This window comes from Choloepus didactylus, chromosome 8 (genome assembly GCF_015220235.1).
Source record: "Choloepus didactylus isolate mChoDid1 chromosome 8, mChoDid1.pri, whole genome shotgun sequence".
NCBI classification, from domain to species: Eukaryota; Metazoa; Chordata; class Mammalia; order Pilosa; family Megalonychidae; genus Choloepus; species Choloepus didactylus.
In genome coordinates, this window is record NC_051314.1 from 144,273,043 (window position 1) to 144,292,646 (window position 19,604).

General features: G+C 45.4%; 1 protein-coding gene across 2 annotated transcripts in view; it reads right to left on the reverse strand.

Annotated features, from left to right (window-relative positions):
- Window positions 1-4,789: 4,789 nt before the first annotated feature.
- Window positions 4,790-19,604, reverse strand: part of FAM107B (family with sequence similarity 107 member B) — a 71,329-nt gene continuing 56,514 nt past the window's right edge. For both annotated transcript variants that reach the window (XM_037845151.1, XM_037845150.1), the window contains exons 2-4: window positions 14,934-15,117; window positions 9,588-9,738; window positions 4,790-7,456 (exon numbers count right to left, since the gene is read on the reverse strand). In XM_037845151.1, coding sequence (XP_037701079.1) covers window positions 7,340-7,456; window positions 9,588-9,738; window positions 14,934-15,061 — 396 coding nt within the window. In that variant the 5' untranslated portion in view covers window positions 15,062-15,117 and the 3' untranslated portion in view covers window positions 4,790-7,339. The remainder of the gene's footprint in view (window positions 7,457-9,587; window positions 9,739-14,933; window positions 15,118-19,604) is intronic.

Genomic DNA, 19,604 nt, shown 5'->3' on the forward strand with positions numbered 1-19,604 from the left:
TGGGAAAAAGCCATTTTGAAACCAGAACTCTGGAACAGTCACTAGCCACATGCCTTCCCAGCTCACAGAGGTTTTCTGGATGCCATTGGCCATCCTCCAGTGAAGGATGTGTTACCTTGGACACTTTATGGCCTTAAGATTGTAACTGTGTAACCAAATAAACCCCCTTTTATAAAAGCCAATCCATTTCTGGTATTTTGCAAAAGGGCAGCATTAACAAACTGGAACAGAGACCATTCAAGAAATGTTAGGGTCAGAAAATCATCATCTGGTAACCATTCAGCCAAAAAAACATGAATAAACGCTAGAGCTGGTGGATGAGCTTTGGATGAGGAATGGAGTGTCCACATCGTCTCAAAGTGTCTTTCCCACACTAGACATTAATTATAATAGGAGAAAGTGAAACTTGTCAGTGGGGAAACCTGAAGGACACCCGCTTCCTCAAGTGATTCGAGTGGACATCACAACACCTGGATAACCACATAGTGTGACCCTTAGTGGGGCAGTGAGAAGGTCCCACTTCTGGATCTTCCTGTGAAAAAAATGTATGACCTGCATCCAAACATGAGGAAGCATCTCACACACACACAAACTGAGAGACATCTGATGAAAGAGCTGGCTTGGAATCTTCAAATCAAGGTCGGAGCGGTCAATAAAGAACTAAGGAACTGCTCCAAATTGAAGAAGACAGAAAAAGCAGGATGAGGTGCAACACGTAGTTCCAGGTGGGATCCTTTTGATATCTTGCCATTGGGACAGCAGCTAAGACTTGTATGGGGTCTGTGAAGACTCGATTGTGTCTTCCAAAAAGATACGTTGACATGCTAAGCTCAACACCTCAGAGCATGATCTTATTATTTGGAAATAGGGTGGTGGTGCACAGAGTAAGTTAAATTAAGATGAGATCACACTGGAGTAGGGCCGTCTCCTAATTCAATTGGACTGTTTCCTTATAAGATGAGGAGAAGACATGGAAGGGGAGAATGCCATGTAAGGAAGGAGGCAGGGACTGCAGTGCTGAAGCTGCAAGCCAGAGAACACCAGGGAGAACCTGCAGCTGCCAGAAGCTGAAAGAGCAAGGAAAGGCTCGGAGGGAGCATGGCCCCACCTTATTGTGGACACTGACCTCCAGGACTGAGAGGCAATAAACTTCTATGGTTTCAAGCCACCTGGTGTGCGGTGCTTTGCTACGGCAACTCCAGGACATGACGACACATGAAGAGTAGGTGGGGGTCCTTTTTGCTCGTCTTGCAACATTTCTATAAATTTGAAATTATTTAAAAAGAAAAAAACTTTGACTTGTTTTCCAAGGTTTTATTTTGTTTTTTATTATATGGACAAGTTGCATAAATTCAGCTTTAAACTAATAACAAATAGTGGCTGTTCGTCTTCCTGAACAAACGCCTCTCAGACATTAAAATATCTGAACATTCTTGAGCACTTTTTGACTGGTAAACTTTAGAGATAATCAATCATGCCATTTTTTTTTTTTGTAAAATATGAGATTTCTATCTGGATTGCATTGATTCTAAGATTATTCTGGAAGAATCAACATCCTAGAACAACTGAGTATTACCATTTAGTAACATTCAGATTTTATCTGGTTCTTTATATAAAATTTTATTGTCATCTTATAGGCCTTGGACAGTTTTTATTAGATTACTTCAGAGAAAGAATGTCTTTTGTACATACTGTGAATGAGATACTCCTTTCTGTTATATTTTTAATTGTTTATTTCTGCTATAGAGGAAAGCTACTGATTTTTATAGCAAACTTACAAATTCATTAATCCTGCGTTTTTCAGTTATCTTGGATTTTTTAGGCAATCATACTCTCTTCAAATGGGAGTTTTATCTTTTTTGTTGTTGCCTTGAGCAAGGAAATGATGTTGAGTATCAGTGAAATGGGCATCCCCCTTGTTCCTACACTTCGGTGGGAGAGCAAGTGTTTCCAACGTTTCACCATTAAGTCTGATATTGGCTGTAGGTTTCTGGTAGATACTGCTAATCAGGTTAAAATACTTGTGTGCCTCTGGGTGAAGCAGTCTGCTGGGTGCTGACTGACCCCCCATGGGTAAGTCCCTGCCCTTATGGAGGGAGCTCAGCGTTACATGAATAATCCATCACACTGAGGACAGCACGTGTACAACCGGAAGTCAGTGCCCTAAGGAAAAGGAACACAGAACCCGGCTCCCTGGGGTCGGGGCTCGGCCATTCGGCCTGCAGATTCCCCTAGAAGACCCTCCTTAAATAGTGAAGCCACTGTGACACGGATGACACCTTTTATTTTTGTTGCTCTCTTCCCGTTGTTCTCTTGCTCTCCCCTCTTCGCCTATCTAAATACCGCCCAGCTTTTTAAGGCAGCGTCATGCTCTCCACCTGCAGGAAGGCTCCTTTCTCTCCATCGCTTGGCCCGAGACAGCCCACTTTACTCCCGATGTGCTGTTGTAATTGCCAGCAGTACCCCCTCTTCAGTCTCAGAAGTGTTCTGGTTTGGAAGATAAATGACACAGCTTCTCTGGTCTGCAGCGATCTCTCCCTCCACCAAACTAGTAGCACTTAATAATAATACCATTATTTGTTAATTAATAGAGAAGGCCATGGGACATCTCAGTACTCGTTAGTTTCTCAGGAATCCATGATGTGTAGTCTGACATCACTAGTAACACATCATAGGGCTAAAAAGAAAAAAAAAAAGCACAGACGTGGGAACTCTAAACCCAGAGTTCAAACTGAGCCATCGGAGACACCTAGGGCACGGCATGTTTCCTAAACCTTGTGGAGTGTTTTCCTAACCAACCTTAAAGGGAAAGCTGTTGGTAAAATTAAATGAAGGTTAAGTGACCATCTAGAAAGATGCCATCATTTAGCTGTAACACCTGTGAGGGTAGGACATATTTTTTTCACATCCCCATAATGCCAAATAAAGCCTTGTTCAAAAAAGGTACACAAATACTTAACTACATCATCAAAAATAATTTCTTTAAATATATATATATATCTGTAAGTTTTTTTCCTAAATCTCAATAGAATGATAAGCGTTTGTCTCCATACAAATCACATCACTTCTTGCTAAACCTTAAAATGCCATGCTGGCCCTTCCAAAACACCAGACAAGTCCATTTTAATTGAATTTTACAGGATATTAGTAATTAAGCCAGAACAAATGCTATGGAAGTCCTCCTATGGTTCTAGAATACCAAATGGGTATAATTTATACAGGGGTCACGGGTGATAGGGAGCGTTCACTAAATAGCCAGACTCTGGTTGGCAATTCCCATTTGCAGGGAAATCCAGGGGCAAGAGGGGCAGGGACATTTGAAATATCCCAGCTGATAACCACAGTGCATTCTCTCATGAGGAAAAGAAAGTAGAAACTGTGATTGTCAGGCCAGCACAGAAAGATTTCATTTACCCTAAAACCTTGGAAATAAAATATTCTATTAGCAGATGCAAGCCTGGAAGCACTATTCTAATATTTTTCTTAGCTGTACATTTCAGCATTTTAAATCTTAGCAAAACAACACTTCAACTCTCTGCTTTTTTCCTTCAAACTTATTATCACTACTTTAAAAACCCACATAGTGGTCCAATTAAATGTACTGACTGTCTCAAAATTGTCACTTAGGAAACTGTCTATTCATTCCAAGAAGGCAGATACTGCTCAAATTGTTTTTGGAAGCCAGCTTCTTCATTTAGAGCTCAGGGCAAAACCTCAGAGGTAGCAAATCTTTATTCTCCTGAGTTGATATGATTTTTTTTGAGTCTAAAGACACTGGGAGTTGAGTGATCAAGCTGAGTAATAATTTGAGGTTGGAAAATAAAGGCATAATTATAAAGTAAAGACATTTGAACCCTCCAACTATTTTAGTGAATGATGTAATAGAATCATATATATAGCTATCCAAAGTAACTCCTTTGATAACATTAGTTTAGTTGAATAAGCAAAACAATTTCACAGTCACACTCTAGATGTGCCATATGTTCTTGCTCACGAGCACTAAAAAAGGGCCCTTCCCAAATTGTATCTCCCACTGCCCTACCAAGCTACCAAAAATGCAGAATACTTTGACCTGAAGGGCAGGCGGCTGCAAAGTATGGCCTACAGAGCCACTAATACCATAGTGTGAATTTGACACAATAGTTAGCCTTGACTGACACAAGTCAACAGGACATATTGATTTGGGGGAAGGCTGTCAAAGAGGGAAAAGCCCAAGGGAGACCCTGAAGCCAAGTTCTAACCATGCCCTGCACACAGCCCTTTGGCTCCAAGTATATATCCCAACAAATCTGGCAACCACAGTATGGTGGCTTAGAGCCTTGTGTACCCTACAAAAACATGCTCTTAAACTTAACCCATTCCTGTGGGTATGAACCCTTTTAACTAGGACTTGTCGAGGAGGTTACTTCAGTTAAGGTGTGCCCCACCTCATTCTTGATGTGTCTTAATCCTATTACTGGAGACCTTTATAAGCAGAATGAAACTCAGACAGGGAGAGAGAGAGCCATGGGAAGCAAGCAGCTCAGGTCAACAGAACCTGGGAGAGGAGAGAGAGATCAGCACAGGCCGCCATGTGCATTTCCCTGTGACAGGGGAGCCCAGAACCAAGGATCACTGGCAGCCAGCCCCAGAAAGCCAGTCTTTGGGAAGAAAGCATCGCCTTGATGATGCCTGGGTTTGGACTTTTTCCTACCCTCAAAACCATGAGCTAATAAATTCCCATTGTTTAAGCCAATCCGTTGCATGGTATTTGCTTGAGCAGCCGAAGAAACTAAAACGCACAGCAACGTGGTCCAAGCATGTGGTGATTTTTATTAAGAATAACTTTGGTTCTAAGAATTCCACCCTCGATTCTGTAATACTTTCCGTTAAAAACAATTATACAAGAGCAAATACAAAAAATATTAAATTATGAAAACAAATCCATTAAGGCTCCCTTTATATATATTATATACACTCAAACAAGTCAAGATTTTTCAGAGTAGAAGAATAAAGTCAACTGTTTTAGCTTAGAAAGCAATGCTACTTTACTACTAGGAAACTATAAAACACTGAACTATTTTAAGAAAAGCATTGAGTGGAAAATGGAGCCAGTTTTGTCAAAAAGTGGCTCAAAGCACAAAACTGCTCAGGGGCTCGGGTCCTGGGGATGGGAATGTACATTCAGGTGTGAGGGGGACTGACCGCCTTTTTAAACTTAAGCTTGCTTGACCAGACCACTGCACAGCTTCTCTGTGCTCCCACAGCTCACTCATATAACATCACTTCACACTATTTACAAGTCATCTTTTGCCCAGACCTTGTACTTTTAACTACAAATAATTCTGCAGGTTTCTGTGGGAAATTAGGAGGGAAATGCTTTTGTAATTTCTTTCCCCCAGCAAAGACTGAATTCTAGGTAAGTTCTAGGAACAGAATTGGTCCTTCTAAAGGAGGCTGTTGGGGTCCTTGAGAGTTTTATCAAGCAGCAGAACTGCTTCTGGGGTACAGAACTAAACAACTGATATCCAGTTAGATAAAAGGATATCAGCCAGGCGTGAATCTTAACCACATCGTTAGTCCATATACACACACAAAAAAAAATTCCAGTTAGTGTGGAGTCAGAAATGCACCAGTCACCACGCTGGCTTCCCTCAAAAGGAAGAATGACAGAGAGAACCATTAACTGATCCATCCTTCCAGAGCAAACTGTTACGTAGCAAAATTTTATCTTAAGCATCTCATATTTTATCCAAATAATACTTGCTGATGAGATAAAACAATCCATTTCAGGTGTAATTAACTAACATGTCGTCTAACTAGCAGTATCACTGCATTTACTTTTCTCTTGTTCACCGTGGGAATCGACATGAGCCAGTCGTCAACCATTAAGATGAAAGCATCTCCATAGAAAGCAAATTTCTACTAGGTTGATTCAGGATTCAAAAGCTCAGGATCCAGCATTCAATGAGCCTTTAAAGGAGATGTAAGAAGAGTCTTGAATGTAGGAATTACTGGCTGCCTCGTCCGTATGGAGAACATCCTGAACCATGCACCACTCAACTGAAAGAGCCCCCTGTGCTGATCACCCCTATAAAATGGATTTTGCTGTTGTCTGTCACTTGGTCTTTCCTTCAAAGTGTGCTCTGGCTAAAATGAGGACCTTGGGCAGCCTCTCCCTTCACTTCAGCTTTTCCTGAGACACGATACAGTAGTCATCAACATCTTCAACAGTGTCACCACACGAAGGCTGGCGAAAAGTCCTTCTCCATGAGAAACAGATGAAAGAAAAAATACAGGCAAAGAAACATGTGACCACGAACCAGAAACTTCCAAACCTTGGATTCTAATGATATTCAAAATGTATGAATGCTACAAATCTTCCAACGAAGTCTCCTTGAGTCGACACTGGCTTCACATTAAAACACACAAAGAACGCATTGCCCAGCTCCCAATGGGAACTTTCCTTACACTCTCAGAAGAAATCAAAAGATTTTGGACCCTCTCCTTTTGACACGGGGTTGGGCTGTATGGACTAGTCTCTATTTGCCAAAGGAACAGGAGAATACATCATCTAAAAGTATATGTCTCATCTAACGCTGACATTTTAAAACAAAACAAAACACCCTTTTCATTACTCAAAGCAAGAAACGGACCTACACAATGCACCTCGTCTGTGCCGGAATATCATCATGTAGCATACTATTATATAGAGAACCAAAAAGGATGAAAATAAGATGGAGACGGATGTTAACACATTTTGGTTCACATGGTTTTAAACCTTCTCACCCTATTTCTGAATTCTAGTGCTGGGCCCAACAGTAACATTCCCTGGTGTCAATTCTAACAGGGATGGACGTATAAATTGAAAAAGAAAATGTTCGGTTCTCAAAAGAGTTCACAGATATTGGCTAGAACAGAATAAATGCAAACTAAGGCAAATTAAACTATCTTACAGATAACAAGAAGGATTAAACATAATTTCTTTAGCTTTAAACAAAAAAAAAGGCTCTGTGCCCCACTAAAGTTGGATTGGAAGGAAAACCAAACAGTGCAACCCTCAAGAATTTATTCCAGTGTCCTCTTCTTTTTTTAAAGTCTCTGAACACAGGTTCATTACCCCAATGGATGTGCTGGTCAATGTCCTTCATTTGGCGAATGGGAACTGCAGCCATCCCAGGCGACTCACCCACCCAGACGGCAGGGGGAGGAAAACCCAAACCTGTCCTCCGGACAGCGCGAGAGTCCTGTGGGCTGGACGCCCTTGCAGGGGCTCGTCCTGAGAGGAAGCGCTGAGGAGGGTCCCACGGACACGGCTGGGTGCGGACGGACTGGCCGTGCCAGGGCTCCGTGCAGCCCCTTAGGACTCCTGGGCCTGGGCGACCTCATGGCCTGTTCTTCGGAGATTGCCTTTGACCTTCACGAACTCCGGGGCATTCTCTTGCTCTTCTTGTGACTTCTGCTTCTCGAGTTCCAGCTAAATGGAATTCAGAAACAGAAAATGGTTTATAATCATGAGGAGGCTTTTCAAAGTATTCCTCTTTCCAATGGCCTGAACAACTTCACTGCCTGTGCTGGTTTTAATCTATTATGTACCCCAGGAAAGACTATCTATCTAATCTATCTATCTATCTGTCTGTCTGTCTGTCTGTCTGTCTGTCTATCTATCTATCTATCTATCTATCTATCTATCTATCTATCTATCGATATATTTAAGGTTAAGCAACATTTTTAAAATCGTGATACAGTAATATGTGTGCTTCTTACTTATATACTAAATAACAGAAACTAGTGAAATTAGAGAAATCATCATAATTTCAGAGTAATAATATACACAGTGTTTCAAGGTATCTGCAACAACTGCAATGAAAAATAAAAACACTTGTCAATACTATCTCTGACAAAGTCACCAGTACTGGCACTGCTATTGTGGTTTGTTGTCCTCGTATATATTGGAACAGAATGCTAAATTTCAGTTAGATATTAGTGGAAATAAATCATGTAATTTTTTTTTCAATTCAAGTTCATGGACTCTTTGAATTTTATCCAAGCATCACTCCGTGTGGGTTGGGGATTAAGAACTTCTCCTCTGTTGAGTTTCCAAGCCATCTTTCATCACTTTCTTCTCCGAGATGGTGTTTTAGTTTGCTAAAGCTGATGAACTGCAATATACCAGAAACGGGTTGGCTTGTACAATGGAAATTTGTTAACTTACAAGCTTACAGTTCTTAGCCCGTGAAAATGTCCACATCAAGGTATCAACAAGCAAGGCTTTCCCCCAGAAGATCCACTTCCTGAAATCCTCAGATCCTCTGTCACACGGCAAGGCACAAGGCAAAATCTACTTGTCTCTGCCTTCTCTCCCGGGTTTCACTGCTTTCAGCTTCTGGCTTCAGTGGTTTCCTCTCTGTTTCTGTGTGTGTCCTTGTCTCTCAGCTTCTCTGGGGCTTTTCTCTCTTTTAGCTTTTGTGTGCTTCTCCAAATTTCATCTCTTAGCTTCTCTGGGGCTATTTTCTGTCAAAAGACTAGGCTCTTTTAATCCAATCTTGTGGGGGCATAAATATTGTGGTTGGGACCTTTTGATTAGGTTGTTTCCATGGAGATGAGACCCTGCCCATTCAAGGTGGGTCTTAATTAGCTTACTGGAGTCCTCTATGAGAGGATAAAAGGCAGAGACATTTTGAAGAGAGCTCAGAGACACTTAGACAGAAAATGCCCACAGACATTTTGGAGACAGCCGTTGAAACCAGAACCAGGAGAGAAGCTAAGAGATGAAGCCCAGAGTTTGCCCCAGAGAAGCTAAGAGAGGACCCCCAGTTGCTTAGAGAGAAATACCCCGGAAGAAACAAGCAAGGATGCACCAGGGCTGAGAGAGAGAGATGTTAAGATAGAAGCCCAGAGACATTTTGGAGAAAGTGATGGAAACAAGAAATTAAATGTGGGAGAGTCCCAGCAAACTCCAGTCTTCCCATGTGACAGAGGTACCCCAGATGCCATCGGCCTTTCTTCAAAGAAGGCATCATCCTGTTAAGGCCTTAACTGGGACATTTTCATGGCCTTAGAACTGTAAATTTGTGAATTAAAAAACCCCCACTGTAGATGTCAATCCATTTCTGGTATTTTGCATTCCAGCAGCTTTAGCAAACTGGAACACTGCCCAAGTGGAGCAATTCTCTCCTGGTCACTGCATTTTGAAAAAACAAACACCTGGATGCATACAAGATGAGGGGTAATTGAGCACAGAAGAAATCAACAGACTGTTACTGCAAACAACATGAAGAGATGATATGAATCCAAATATCAAGGCTAAGAAAATAAAATCCCAAAATCCACCCACAGCTTTCTGGGGTCTCTGAAGTTGACTGTTTGAGGCCCCCCGCTTGGCTGTGACTTCAGGGGTGACCTTATTTTGGCTTTGCCTCCTAGCTCTCTTTACTGCCCTCAGTGGAACCCCTGCCCCTTCCTGAATGCATTCTGCCCCAATTGCTAACATTTTGTCCTGTCTTCTTGTGAGGCATAAGCACAGACTGACACGTCGGGCAGATTCTTTCTCCAACATCTTTGTCTCTCAGGACAAACCCAGAACACCCTCATCCCCCCACCCTCACCTGTTCCAGCTTCTGTTGCCGTTTTAATAGTTCAATTTCCAAGTCGGATTTCTTCTTTTGTGCTTCTTCTTCCTTCTGCTTTATTACTTGGTCTCGTTTTCTCTTTTCCATTACCTTCTGCAGTTCTGGTTTATTCTGAGGGGCAAGACCTCTGCAAAAAAGGATTAAAAAAAATAAAAATATAATGATTTAACCTAATGGACACATCTTTCGTGAATAAAAATTTAGTTTAGGCATCAGTCATAGAAAAGGGCTCTACTGGGTTAGTATGACGGTAAGACTTAGTCCTAAGCTAAACCCTTAACCAGCAACACAGTTTCAGAAACTCACGAGCATGGGAGAAAGGGCAAGGGCCTCCTCCAAAGACCATGTGAAGTTCATTCGCTGGATAAAAATTACTCAGCAACCACTGTAGTGCCAGACACTAGGAAAGCAGGCTGGTGGGAGCGGGGACGGGCGGAGAAGGTGGGACAGCAGCTTAGATGATGGGAAGGAGACGGGGACAGCACACACACAGGACAGGGGACAGAGCACTCCCAGGACGGGGGAGGGGACAGAGCACTCCCAGGACGGGGAGGGGACAGAGCACTCCCTGGACGGGGAAGGGGACAGAGCACTCCCAGGACGGGGGAGGGGACAGAGCACTCCCAGGACGGGGAGGGGACAGAGCACTCCCTGGATGGGGGAGGGGACAGCACACTCAGGTGAACATGCAAACACCTAAGTCCCACCTAGAGTTTCGGGAACGTGTTCCTAGTTCTTGGCCTTGGTACCATCTACACAGGCCAGCACCGGGGCTGGGAGAACACAGGGTCCCGGGAACATCTCCCAGCCTTCCTTTCTCTGGCCTGCCCGAGCTCCCTGCCTGGGGTGGCAGGACCACTGCACCCATGTCTGGCGGCCCGTCCAGCACTCCCCTCACCCAAACCATTTCGAGGTTCCTTTGCTATTGATGTGTTGCCATCTCCTCACATGGGGAGAGCCAAAAGCCAAACTCTGGCCATCCACCAGCAACCCTCCATCTGACATGTCTGAGGCCAGGAATTCCTGGGTAGCACATCTGTCTGCCTCTCCATTAGCTAGGATTCTCTTGCTGTCCCTTTCTCCCGCCACTTCCTCAGGATTTCTCATACGCCAGGCTCTGCCTCACAGTCATCCATATTTACTGACTTTAGCCAGCTTCCACAGGCTCATAATGATTCTCAACAGGACATTAACATTTGCTAGGAGCATTTAAAATAGAAAAGAAACCCACAGGACAGGAAGAACACGTACCTGGTTAACAACAGGTGCCCTGCACCCCCACCCGGGAACCGGCCTCTCTGGGCCATGGGCCACGAGCCCCTGAGCCGGCCTCCTGCTCCAGGAGGGCCTGTGCCTTCCCATCACCTGCTGCCCCCTGGGATGACCGCCTGGACACCCGGGAGCTCTAAACCACTCTTCTCTAAACTACCCGAGTAAACCTGCGCAGCTAACCAGCCTGGAGTGTTCTGAAGAACCGAGATATCAAATACCAATTTCAGGACTGCGTGCTCTGCTGAGTTAACACCATCACGTCGGGTCGTTAATCCTTAATTTCACACTTCCTCACTTATCTAGTCAGCGCTTTAGAAGTTGCTGGCATCCCACCTCCCTAAAAATATTTTAAAAATCATAATAAAAATTTTTTTCAAAGTCGTCATTCCCTACAGAGTAAAGATCAGCATATTCCATCACCGAAGAAAATAAAGGACACACGGTCAAAATACACGTGTCTCTCCTTCCCCATCTTCGTTAGCAAAACTTTTGGTTAAAAAGAAAAATATTAAATTCAGTCAAATCTGTAGTGAAACGAGAGGCAGTTCTCTTCTGTGATCCAATTACAGTTTGTTTCATGGTTATTAAGATGGTATGATGGGGACAGAAGTGTAGAAGGAGTATTCTGGAAACTAAATCCTTAATTGGTGACTAGAAGTTACATAGGAATATTTTAACTGCTAACAATAGAGGTAAGTATTATTAAGCACAAGAAATTTTGTTTTTAAATCATCTGAGTAAATATCCATTCAGTGTCATCACCAATGAAAGCCTCGACACTACAGAGTGATGGAACAGAGATTTTAGAATTAAGAATTTGTCTATCGGCATAATTTAAATTTCAAACACTTTTCTTTCCCTATATTTCACTGGCAAAATTGACTTCCTCTGGGTTATGCAAACTTTGATATGTGATACATTTAACTGACATTCTATTGCCATATATATGGGTTTAACTATTACACAGTATTCATTTTCTGTTCTAAGATTTTATGCAATGGTGACAGTAAGATAAAATATTTAGCAATAGAAAACTCAGGAAAATGGTGCCTGCATGATAAATGTTCTGCACTTAGAACAGTCACGAATTCATGCAAATTTAGTTAATATTTTATCACAATGGATCACTTATCCTTCGGTGCTAAATGGAGAAATGCAAGCACTGCCATGCAATTCTCTAAGTCTAAAAATGGGTCAGATTGAAGAGATATCATCAACAGACAGCAACAAGTAGCTCCATTTCATCATAACTACGAGAGGATGCACTTGCATGAGAAGAGTTGATCTTCTTTCAGGAGCTCTGACATTTATAACTAACAACCCACCCACCCACCCCTGACTGTCAGGTGTCCTGGTAGCTTTAAACCTCCCAAGATCAACTGTTCCTCCCAGCTCTGCTTTCTCGACATGGGGCAACCGGGGACTACTGCAGTGGGCAAAGCCAGTTTTCAAATTTATAAAATTATTAAGTGGTCTTTGCAAAAGGAGTCAAGTGATGCATACATACATGTAACATGAGAGGTGAAAGCACATCGAACCCTTAGCCATGACACAAATTGTGGGAGCACTATTTGCATTGTCTTCTGTGTGAGTGGCGTCCCCAAAATTGGTGCCAGGTGGAAGCTCTGCCCCATCCACCCCTTCCCACTCTGGAGTAAGTCTGGGCTCTGCTCCTCCACCCCTCCCAGGCCCCCAAAAAGAGAGTGCCCTCCTTGTCCTCAGCAACCACACACCACCTCATGGGACAGAAGGGCATAATTCTGCCATTCCCCTATCAACAGGCATTTGGGTTGTTTCCACTTTTCCACTATGAAAAACAATGAGGCCCTAAACTCCCTGGTACATTTGTGCTAGAATCCTACAATTGTGGCCAACCATCTGCACACTGGGTGTTATGATATGTGTTGCCAACTGCCTCCCATAAAGGATGCAGCAACTTATACTCCACCATGAGACTGACAGTCACCTCTTAAAGATTCATTTCACATTACACCCCCCAGGGGCTGACTGGAGGAGCCCACATCGATCCCACCCACCCCCTGAACTCCAGGTGGACACAACCCACAAACACGAACTTCCTCTCACCTGTGAGAGCATGCACCTGGCCAGGGACAGGGCTGGCTCAGAGGGTAACACAATGTGCTTGCCTGCCCACCCAGCCACACTCTTCTGGACATATATATATATATATTTTTTTTTTGGTGGGGGTTGGTTTTACATTTGGTCTTCACCTCTTGCTCTTTAACCTTAGAATCTTCAGAGTTGTCTGGCCTCATCTATATTCTTGGCTCAGCCATTTTTATCCACATGGATTCATGTGGAAGCACTTCTATCCTGTATCATGAGAATCTCCCCTGATTTTTCCATGGTGTACAGCAGCAGTGTTTATGGAGGAACTATTTGTCTAGTCAAACATGCCAAAGGAAGACCAACTAAAAACACAGCAAACTAGAAATCGTTTGTTGCAGAACATACAAGCTAAAGGAGCAATTTTAAGGATGCATTTAAATAGCTGGACATTCTGTTTGCCCAAAAGAGTCTTCTCTGTAGAGAGGACAGAATTTCTCTAAATTATGTTACTATTATTTTTTAAGATCTAACACTGACCTTTTAACTACAAAAACTAGTGCCTCTTATCAACTGCCCTCTTGTGCACCGATGGAAACTGAGAACTTGACAGAGAACCTTAACAATCAGTGGCACACTGTGACCAGATCAAATCTGAAGACTTTTATCCTGAAACTTAGCTGGGTTCATCAAAATGGGCCATGTCAGACACCTGAAGAGCCGAGACTTCAGCTGTAGAAGACCTGGGAGTGTTTGTGCTCCTGAGCAAAGGGTTTTCTTTTATCTTGTGATCTCTGAAAACCAACTCTAAATGCTCTGTGAACTAACTGCTACTGAGCTTGGACCCTGATCTGTGGCTATTTGGAGAAAAGGTGCAGGCTCCAGGTAAAGCCTGCTTTGTGTGACCTCTCTCATCTTCCCATACCTTTTTATAATTTATGTTATCAATGTATTTGATTTTCCTTGATAACTACCTTAAAGCCATATTTATTTCTTCTTCACTTCAAAAAAATGACAATGTGATCTTGACTTACTGTGCATTTTCCTCCTCCCATGTTGAAGTGAGGTAATATTGAGCTAACACACACTGTGCTACTGGAAAGATCACTGGATAATATATGTGAATAATACAATAAATACAATTTATTTTCACAAATTGTAAAAGTGTAAGCAGATTTCATTTCGGTATAGATCATTCCAAAACTAAGCATGTTATTCCTTAACAAAACATACAAACTGATCTGGTGCTTCCTGTTTATTTGGCATCAAAATTTTATAAACAAAAAGCCTAAAGTATCTAAAAAGTATATATGTATGATAGAAGAGGAACAAAAGGGAAGAAACTGCTCGGGAAGTTTTCACTCTGAAATCAGTCATATATCTAGTAAGAAAACTCTACCAAACTAAGGCTGTGCGTTGAGATACCTGAAGACATGAGACGAGATGTTATCAACATTTTGAAATCAGCCCTTTCTTTTTTTTTTTTTAAGACTTACTTCCAGGCAGACCAAACCTTACAAGGAGGTTACAAGATGAAAAAGCAACAGGAATTTCTGGATGATGCCACATGGGAAGTAGACGATGGACAGAACCAACATTTCAATTGAGCACTTCCCATGTGCTGGTCTTAGCATGGCTCAGGAGATGTCCTCCTGCCACTCACAAATGCAAATTAGGTTGCGTTTACCTAGGGTTTCTGTACTTTTCCGAATGTCTAGGGAAAATTTGGAGATTTCACATATTTCACTTCTATCTGTTCACCTGCATTTTAAACCACACATGCATTTTAGAAAGGGGAGCCCTGGGCAGCACTGGCTGAGGGCCGCACCTACAGAGCTTTGCTTTACGGGGTGCTGGCCTGGTGCAGGGGAGCCACAAGGTATAGGAAGTCTGAAGTGTGGTCAAGCAGTAAAGGAGAAATAAAAATGGAATCTAGTTGTCTCTTAAGTCCCCTAAGGAAAACTGCTTCAGAGAGCATCTCACCTTTTCTGATTCATGAGAAGTTCTCTGTGAAGATCCTGATGGTTCCGAGATGTTTTGACAGGATTGATTAGTTTCTGAGGCCGAATCAGCTCAGGATTGTCATCTTCAATGTAGTCTGGCTCGGCCATGATGCTCCTCGGAATGAGATATGGACCTTTAAGGCCAGAGTCCTCAGACAGGCTGTCTGCAACAGAAAAGCGAGAAGTGTGGGTTTTCATCTCTAAGACTTCTGGCGTGGATGCTTACGGCACGGTGCGTCCACTGACACCTGCCAACATCTCGGGCCCTCGCTGCACCAGTGTGACATGAAAAGAGAAGCTGCCTGGCAGCTCGGGGCTGCCCACCTGGCCTGGGCATGCCTTGGGGTCTCGGTCTCAGCAGGGCACTTCCCCATCTTATTCCCCACCTCCGTCTCCTACATGAGCGAGCATAAGGGCACACAGCTCCTGGGCTCCAACCCCAGGTCCACTCTGCTCCCTTTGGCCTTGGCACACTGATGCACACTGGAACGCACCGACGCCTGGTCCTGCATCAATGAGAGCTCACAGCCGGGCCCGACCTGGCCTTTCCTCAAGTGCCACCTTCTCAGAGAGGCCCAACCCGCAGCCCACCCTGTTGCAACTGCACCCTGCCCCACCTGCAGCCCATAGATTTCACGTTTGCTACAGGGCACAGGCTCCTGCAGGCAAGCCCTGGGTCTGCATTCCCCACTGCTCGATTCCCAGTGCCTGGAATGTGCTGGGCAGGGACGGCACACTGGAGGAAGGAAGGGAGAAAGTACAGTGGCAAGAGGGCATGTCCCTACAGTGCAGCAGAGAGGACGGCTTGATGGCACACCTGGGCAAAGTCACTTAACCTGCTGAGCCAATTCCCTGCCCCTGTTCAGTTTTTTATTGTTTCTTCTATGATTCACATGTGTCTCCGGCTCAGCAAGAGGAGCTCCTGTGGAGCAGGTGGCTCCTCCCTTATATCCTGTAGCCAGCTGTCTAGGGCAGCGGGCAACATGCAGGGAGGGGCCTCTGAAAACACGATACATTTAATGAGATGGGGGTGAGAGGGCGGTGGTACAGGGAGCCAGAGGAACAAGGCTGGCTGAGGGAGCGTCAGGCTGCAAAGGGCCCCAGCAGGTCTGTCCACAGGCGGGTGGTCCACAGGTGGGGGGCCTGCAGGTGGGTGGTCCTGCAGGTGGGGGATCCACAGGTGGGCGGCCTGCAGGTGGGTGGTCCTGCAGGTGGGGGATCCACAGGTGGGGGGCCCGCAGGTGGGGAGCCTGCAGGTGGGTGGTCCATAGCTTGGGGGCCCGCAGGTGGGGGGTCTGCAGGAGTGTGGTCTGGAATGGGGTCCGCCCACAGGTAAGTCATCCACCTGCATCCATCCCTGCAGACCCCTGCGTGCCTCCAGGTGCTGACCCCATCATTGCCCCACACCACCCCCACCCCCAAAACTAACAAGGCAAATATGTCAAGGTAATTAACATGCCCCTTTACGCAACCTGTCCCTGAATGGCGACTTTATTTTCCAAACCAAAGATCCAACCGAGTCCTATACAGGGCAGAATGCTGGACACTGGACCTCCCCTAGAAAATTCAGAGCCCATGGTTACAACTCCCAGGCTACTGCCAGGCCCGCAGGTGAAGGGTGATCAGGAAGGGGCGAGGGGTGGGAGGGAAAGTAGCACCCAAGCAGGTTCATGTGGTGCAGGCCACCCTCCCTCACTCTCCAAGCCGTGCGTCCATCCAGCACAGAAAGGAACCACAGGTTTCTGCTGTGCTCTGCAAGGGCCACCACCATTTCTTTCCCAGTTTTAAATCCCTGGGCCCACCAAAGTGCCTGGCACGTGGCAGAAACTTAATACACGTGTGTTGACCCAAAACAAACCTGTACTAAAAAAAGTGGACAGGTTCTCCATGAACAAGCTCCTAGACCGAAATCAGTTCACGGCACACATGTCTAAGTCAAAGCGTGTGTTCATCTGCACACTGGGGCAGGGGGAGGGAGGCGAGAACACAGGGTGTGCTTCCAGGGACTCTACGTGTGAGGCAGGACATTGGAAAAGAATAAAGATGTGCTTTCAACGCAAACAGAAAGAAAGGGCCGGCATTTTGGTTTCACAGGCATCAGTGATGTTTCCAAGAGTCCCTGAACTGTCCCAGCACACAGCTGTACCGTGAGACACCCAACAGGACACCCAGCCAGGTGGCAGCCAACAACCTCCTGGATTCTACGTGCAGCGCACAGACGCGGATGCACAGTCTAACTCGACCCAGGCACCAACCCCGCGAGCAGAACTAGAGCTCTCGCTCTACAGATGACGGTATGCAGAAACAGAAATCAAATAACTTGCCCATGATCATATCACTAGCGGTTAAAGCTGAAAGTAAACAGTGTCCTCAGATTTCAAGTCCTATCTTCTGTTCACACTACGATGCTTCACGTATTTATGGCAAAATAGCTTAAAATAAATGTGAAACTAAAGAGAATAAAAAATGCCAAGAATAAAACAGCTAAAATAGAAAAGCTGCAAATGTGCCATTTATTTAGGTAGAACTGCATGATTAAGGCTCAAACTTACCAAACAATAAGAGACAGATGACAAATCGTACCCAGTGCTCCTTAAGATCAATCCAAAGCATTGCTCTTTTAAGGAACCCCATTGAGAATCACCCACCTGGCAGGTGGCGAGTCAGCGAGCCCGTCGCAGCCAGCCTGGCCCATGAGCCACCCTCAGAGAAACGTGCTCCTTGGCTGCGATTTTAAATGCACAGACGCACCTCCACGTGGAAACCAAGGCCTTTTAAGGCCCACGGCAAGCAGTTTCATTCTAGTTAATCAGTAGACAAGAAGGCCCACGTGCTTCCATAAAAGGACAAGTCTTTCTGCCCTATACGTGGATAATCCCTAGGATGCCCAATCGAGACAGACTGCTGCCTCCCCAGGCCGACGTCCCAGCAGGATGTGGTGACAAGGGACACGCATGGCCCTTAGCCACAGTGGGGTGGCCTGTCCGTGTGCCCCGGGCTCTGTCCCCATCCTCCTCCTTCTCCCCCTGGAGCTCTTCCAGATCCTGCTTCTCCTGCTCCTCCATTTTTTGTTGTTTGTTATTAAGAAGCACAGTACGTGCGATCCCTTCTTTCTCAGAAAAAACACCCGGTGTTCAGCTGCCACAGCTAGGGGATCCAGGCTGTAAATGCCCTGTGCAAACAGAAAATGCCCCAAATTGTTCCTGTTTGAAGAGAGATGTTGCAAAGTGATGCATTTTATTACATTTTTCCCACTTAAAGGAAAAATATGCTTATCATAGAATTTTGGGAATACAGAAACATAAGAAGGAAAATAATCATTTAAAAACACGTGAGTATATCCCCTGCCAGTCCCTTTTCTTTGTATTTGAGTACACACAGACAGACAAATATGCATTCTTCAAACAGAAAACAGGACTGTCTGCATTTGTGAGGCTCACACTCCAGTGTGAGCTAAACAATAAAAATAATGAACAAGTGGTTATCTGGTCTATCAGGAAGCGACTAATGTCACGGGAAAAGAAAAAGTAAAGCAGGTTGATGCGAGGCAGGGGTGCCGGGGATGGAAGGACTTACAGGCTTACTTCTCAGGAGGGGCAGGGTGGGGAAAGCTTGTGGGAGTCGGGGGAGAACATTCCAGATGGAAGAGCTGGTGCCGAGGAGGAGGAGGAGCAGCCAGGAAGCCAGGGTGCTGGAAGGCGGTGGGAACGGAAAGGAGGTGTGGGGGGCAGGTGACCTGGAACTTGAGGCCACAGTAAGGATTCTGCCCATATCCTCGGGGCCTTGGGGAGCTGCTGCAGGGCTCTGAGCAGAACAGTGACAAGACTCGACTCAGCTCACCAAGCAGCTGTGTTTTGGAGACGGCAGGCTGGTAAAGCCTGAGGGAGGTGACTGTTACCCTTTCCTGGGCACCCGAGGATGACACAGGTTTCTTGCCCAGGCAAATGGAAGGTCACAGCCGGGAAGGCTGTGTGCAGAGCAGGCGCATTGCACATGAGTGCAGCTCTGCTCGTGTGGAGCTGGAGATGTCTGTTGGCATCCTGGTGGCCGTGGTGAGAAGGCAGAAGGAGTCGGTGCCTGGCCCATGGCCTTCCTCTGTCTTACGAACTGGCTTCCATGCTTGCTTTCTTCACCTGCCTTCCTCCCACTCCCCATCTTCTGTCCTTGCCCACCCACCTACCCCCACCCTATGCCCACTACTTCCACACCTGGAGGCAACCCTGGGTGTCCACTCCCTGTGAGCTTGGGCTGTGGTGAAAAGAGGCCCGCTGAGCTTCCACTGAGCAGAATGACGAGGCTCCAGCTCTGAATCTACTAAACAAGCTTTAATCTTGGGATTCTTTTCCGACTTCTCCTTATATTTAGTTTTTGAAAGTCTTTCTTCTCCCACAGGACTAGAGTAGTCAGAAGGGCCCAAGGCGGCCCCTGACTGCAGAGAAGTGGATGCAGGGGCAGGTGGGTGGGGGCTGGGGGAGTCTTGCAGTGAATGAAACAAGCAGTGCACCACATTCTTCCTTTCCACCGGTTTGCCCCCCTCCCTCCCTGGAGCTGGGAAGGGAGCACGGAAGCCCTCGGCCTGCGGTGCTGTGTAGGCCTCGGGCCTGCTGGTGGCCCAGGCAGGAGAGAAGTGAAGGGGTCACCTGGCTTGAGG